Raw genomic sequence first — 5,575 nt, forward strand, 5'->3', positions numbered from 1 at the left:
CACGATCTGACTGGAAATGAGCAGTGCAGTCTCAACTACCACAACATGAGCATTCGGCATTGCTCGGCTTCACTCGGCTACCCGTTTTCAAGCTACGATCGGCTTAGTTTGCTTTGCCTAGGTGTTCGAACTCCAAAAATGAGTTCAAACTCCGAGGCATTTTTTACTCAGATTTTTGGGTTAAAGTCTGATTTGTACGAGTTCCAAGACGTTCAAACTCTGACGTTCCACTGTATATGTATATATATATATATATATATATATATATATATATATATATATATATATATATATATATATATATATATATATATATATATATACGCTTGCACACATACACACAGTGTTCTTTGTTTTCTGCTGGGGTTAGGTTCCAAATACCAGCAATAAATGAAATCCGCAAAGTAGTTAGACGTATTTATACGTGGGATTTTTTTATGCTAGAGCATATTGAAGGCTTTGATGCAGCCTCAGAACGTAAGAGAATGCTTGAAGCAATGGTAGTATTACAAAAACGGCCAGAAGGTGGCAGCAGAGTATAAGAGATCAACCTGAGCATTGTTGCAAAAAGCTCTTTCCCTCACTGTTTTAAACAGGTTTATGAATAATGATTAAACTTAGCTGTATTCTAATGCCAATTGCTGCAAAACTGATACAAATACTGTATACGAGACTCTAATCTTTCTTTTGATAGGTTCCAAGTTTTTTTCATAGCGATAGAACACAATATTCTGTGGGCCTCGCAAAATCAGTCAATATCCAGTAAAACAGCCAGGAGCGAAGGGGGTTGCTTCAGTTAAAATGGGTGGGAGTAAACGAGTTAAGCTATTGTCGATCTTAAATTGCAATTTTCACTTCAAGTTGTTTACTGTTTCATTGACAATTGCTCTGCAGTTCTTTGAATAAATGATTTGGTTAAAAAAAAAAGTGAAATCATTTTATTGAAGTGAGTACAGTGAATGTGGTTGTGTAAAAATGAGTGTGACAGTCTGTAGATGAGATGAGTTAATTGAAGCGCACTCTTCTCATGGAGCCCACTGTGTTGCTCTGGCTTCCCCAATCTGAGAAGTTGTTGAAGTCTCGTTTCTCCAGGATATAGTGAGGCCCTCTGTAGTTTGGTTCTTGATACACAACCCACCTACAGACACACAGCCACAGGTTAAGTACAGTACAGTGTAATCTTGCATGTCAATTAGAAAGTTTCATGCTGTCAAACAGGATTGTGAAAAGGCATGCAATGATGATGAAGGTTACAAGAAAACCCTAACTCTTAGGAATTGCCTGAATTTCTTCATAAACTGGTTTAAAAAAAAAGTGGTTTGATCATCGAAAGTCACAACAGACAGTTTTGTTAAAGGAAGGAAGAGAAAGGAGGAGGCTACCCGGATAAAAGGACAGTCAAGGACAGAAAGGCTTTCACTTGCTGGTTCTCATGGGAAATGTAGTTTTCTTAGAGGCAAAACACTACCGTTTTTGCCCATGCGATGTCACTATAATCAACGAAAAGCCCAGGCTTTCTTGATGCTTGCTGTTAGCTCTTTGTTTTTGGGTCTGGTGACCCTCATTTCAACAGAAGAAAATACATTAAAATACTGTTCTTTACATTGGTCATATTGATTATCTTACGTGGCCCTTTAGCAGCACTGATAAAAAAAAAATGCTGTACTTACGCTCCTCCCAGCACACGAATGGAAGCAACTCTGTTGAGGCTATAGCGGCTCATCAGGTTAGGAATGTCATCCTGGATCTCCATCTTCTTACCAGAGAACCCAGCTCGCTCAAACAACTGAGCTTTTGCGGGGTTGTTGTCCTGCAAAGCAACATTATCCAAATGCACCTTGAAATTTTAGTGTGTATATTTTCCCATGCAAAAATTTTTGTGTGCGCTTTACCTGCTTGACAGCTCGGACAGAGGAGATGTGATCCACCTGTGCACACCACTTGTCATAGCAGTTGTACTCGCCACGGTCAGACATATCCCACAGATACTGGCGACCTCGGAAGTTGTCATGCTCGTAACCGATCCATCTGGAGTTGGTGGAGACAAGTGGTGAGCTGAGCTGCATTTTTGACTTCAAGGGTGAGCTTGTTTTGCTAAAATAGTGGAAGTCAAAATCATTAGCCCAGCCCAATATACAAGTGAGTCCCCTTCTTAACACATAAGAAATTGACAGTGTCCTCAAAAGTCTCCTGTTAATGTTACTCAATGGCAGCTGAACAAAATTTAGATGAAAGTTGGTCGCGTCTCAGACAGGAATTTAATATGAAAATTGGTCACCAGTCAGTCACACGCGCTACACAAGACTAACTTTTCTGACTTTAGACTCAGTGTCTAAAGGTGTGCATGTGAGTGCAAATGGTCATGTATGCTATGTGATTGACAGGTGTTACCTGAACCTTTGTCAGCTTGGATGGATTCCAATAAGTTCCATAGTACTGGATAAGTCATGTAGAAAATGATTGTATGGATGCCGGAATATACTGCAAACAGCAAACATATACCTAAAACCTAATTTCAGTTGGGCACACAAATATAATTCTTTTGGGCTAAATTCTGGCATTCATAAGAGATATGAATAAAAATGAAAAAAGTGCTGTCAAATGAATAAAAGTTTTAAAATAATTAATCACACAATTTTCCATAATTACTGTAATCGCAATTAATCAAATTTTTCTGCTTCTACTTTTTTCTTCAAAGCTAGCGACAGATATTTTACCTTGAGTAAAATCTTGGAATTAATGTAAAATCATCAAATAGAAAGCATATTTATCATCAAAGACTATTCTAATAGCCTTCTTTGATCCTTGAATAATACTGTAAAATACAGCCTATAAACGAAGTGATCAAAATAGACTCAGCTTTATATTCCATCTTTTTTCTCATAGAAACAATTATCAAAACTTCTCGCTTACAGGTTTAGTTCTGCTCACCAGCACGACACTTGGTATGCGAGTCCCCGTGGAGGGAATTTAGCTCTGAGATGATATGCCAAAGGCGTACAACTACTACGGTATTCTATTTGAATTTGGCTTTGCAAACTGTGCAAATTGCTTTTGAATTTGCCAACAAGCAGCAAGCAAGTAAATCACAGTAAAACTACCTCTAGTCCATATTCATTCATCTTCCCACCAGTGATTTCACCAAGTTTGGCTGCACACTGAGTTAACGGAGTTATTATTATTTTTTAACACTTTAATACATTTAAAATAATCTCAAGAGTTAAAACCCTTTAATTATGGCAGCACTATAAAAAAAAATCAACAATTAAAAATTAAAAAGTGTAATAAGAAAAACAACATATAATAAAAAAATTAAAAATTAAAAATTAAAAATTAAAAATTAAAAATTAAAAATTAAAAATTAAAAATTAAAAATTAAAAATTAAAAATTAAATAAAATCACCCACACCACAATATCGCTCCAGTGCTACAAAAGCCTTTAGGGATTAAAAGTGCTTCATAAATGCAGTGTGTTTTCAGCAATAAATATTATGTTGTTCGTTTTATTTTTTCATATTGCCAGTGTTTCCTCCAAGTTTGGCTGCACACTGAGTTAACTGAGTTATTTTTTTAAACGCCTTAATACATATAAACTAATCTACAGAGTTCAAACCCTTTAATTTTGACAGCCCTAAAAATAAATAGATGAATAAATAAATAAGTCACCCACACCACATTATCTTTTCAGTGCTACAAAGGCCTTTAGCGGTTAAAAGTAATTCATAAATCAGGTGTGTATTCAGTAATGAATATTATGTAGGCTGTTTTATTTTTTCATATTGTATTTGTTTTTACAGATTTGAACATTGAATTTTGATGACTTAGAGCAGTGGTTCTCAACCGCTGTCCTCAAGTACCTCTATCCAGCCTGTTTTCCATGTCTCCCACAGCCAACACAGGTGTTTCAAACATCAGCTAATCAGAAAGCTCTGCATGCAGCTCTGTTGGCCGAGGGAGACATGGAAAACAGGCTGGATAGGGGTACTCGAGGACGGGGGTTGAGAACCACTGACTTAGAGAAGGAAACTAAGCTAGCCCCGTTTTCTGTTGACTGGGGCAGTTGTGCATTGGAGTGTCGCAGTGTCGGGTTTTTTTCATCTGCGGATTGCAGTGTACACTTACGCTCCGCTCTCCACCTGCACCGAGTTGCATCTCTCTGGGAAGTTCTTGTCACTGAGCCTTGCACAGTCAGAAGTCAGGTCCAGACGTCTGCCCGCAAAGTTACGCTGCTCATAAAGGGTCACCTAAGGAGAAAATAAAGACAACATTTGACTTAGCGGTCATGTTTTGACTTGCTCAAGCAAAGTATTATGCATCATATTTCTCTAAATATGGTGAAGGGCAATTTAATAACCAGTAGAGAGCAGAAGACAGTATATCCATCCAGTACACAGTAAATTGAGAATGAAATACTAAAAAACAAACAACAAAATCACTCAAGGGTTGAGGAACAATCCCACAACCTTCAGCATAGAAGACAGCCACTCTTCCACTTGAGCTATGCCAGATTTATTGTTAGTTAACATATTGCTGGTGTGCCCAAAAGGAGTCAAAAAATGGAGGTACGAGGATTCCACCTGACACCTGTGATATATTGACACAGAGCAGGAGTGTAATGGGTCTCTCAACCTAAAGGTTCTGTGATTGTTTCTCAACTTTTTTTGTATGAATATTTTACTCTCTTCCGAGTACTACCTACTCTGTGACCAAATATAAATTTTTCAGAGTAAAATTTACTCTACAAAATTTACTGTGTTTACATCATTTGCCAGAACAAGTTAGTGCTTTGACCAAGAACTAAAGATAGACACTGACTTACCCTCCCACTGGACCCGTAGAAGGCACGTTGGAGCACAGACCCCAGCTTGCTGTAGATATAGACATTCCTTCATCACATAATATATCTAAGAATGAAACTCCTCTGTGATTGACTAGTCAAAAAATATCTTCATTCCCATTCAATGTAACATAAATCATGCTAACTGAAAGAATGGGGTGGTCAATCCATCACATTTTAGCTATAGTTTTGCACCTTAAGTGTGCATCATGTTGGAGTTGGCAGTGAGAACACAGCAGGGGTGAACTACGGACTTCTACTGACCTGAACCGAGGGCCTGCCTGTGCTGCACACGGCTGTCAACATACCTGGTTGGTTGAACTAATCCTGGGACCTTAGTAAAGATGTTCATGTCAGCTCAGTGAGGCTACAAGAAAACTCCTTAAATAGAGCATTTTAGTTTGAGCTGACAGCTACCAGAAAGCTCACAGTGCTTCTCTGAACAGTGGTTAAGGCTATAGATATGCTAAACACACAAGGCCAATGGGCTACTCTGTCCACATGAACACATCAGGCAATAGAATTGCAAATGCAACAAGGTGAGCGAAGCATCTGACATTCTGACATGTTCATGTGTGTGCATAAAAGTGCCATGCTAGCTGGTTTAGCGTTGAACAATTCAGCATTTTGTAGAAGAGCCTGTAAACAATGCAGGTCATGATAATGACTGTATTCATGCTTTGTGTGTCGGCTGAGTTCCAGGCCACTGTGTTCACTAAAAAGGTCACGACCATGTGA

General features: G+C 38.2%; 1 protein-coding gene across 1 annotated transcript; it reads right to left on the bottom strand.

Annotated features, from left to right (window-relative positions):
- Positions 1-923: 923 nt before the first annotated feature.
- On the bottom strand, positions 924-5,352 carry crybgx (crystallin beta gamma X). Its single transcript, XM_077562796.1, has 6 exons — positions 5,146-5,352; positions 4,820-4,868; positions 4,123-4,244; positions 1,893-2,028; positions 1,671-1,810; positions 924-1,138 (listed from the first exon to the last, which is right to left on the bottom strand). The coding sequence occupies exons 1-6, from the start codon at positions 5,187-5,189 to the stop codon at positions 1,006-1,008; spliced, it is 624 nt and encodes a 207-aa protein (XP_077418922.1). The 5' UTR covers positions 5,190-5,352; the 3' UTR covers positions 924-1,005.
- Positions 5,353-5,575: the final 223 nt, after the last annotated feature.

The sequence above is a fragment of the Vanacampus margaritifer genome, chromosome 4 (assembly GCF_051991255.1).
Source record: "Vanacampus margaritifer isolate UIUO_Vmar chromosome 4, RoL_Vmar_1.0, whole genome shotgun sequence".
Lineage (NCBI taxonomy): Eukaryota > Metazoa > Chordata > Actinopteri > Syngnathiformes > Syngnathidae > Vanacampus > Vanacampus margaritifer.

What these genes read in the sequence shown, in the direction of transcription:
- crybgx (XM_077562796.1), bottom strand. Translation starts at nt 5,189, where the DNA reads ATGAACATCTTTACTAAGGTCCCAGGATTAGTTCAACCAACCAG. An exon ending in TCTACGGGTCCAGTGGGAGG is followed by an intron (nt 4,245 to 4,819) that starts GTAAGTCAGTGT and finishes TTTTCTCCTTAG; the next exon opens with GTGACCCTTTATGAGCAGCG. An exon ending in GTGCAGGTGGAGAGCGGAGC is followed by an intron (nt 2,029 to 4,122) that starts GTAAGTGTACAC and finishes CACCAACTCCAG; the next exon opens with ATGGATCGGTTACGAGCATG.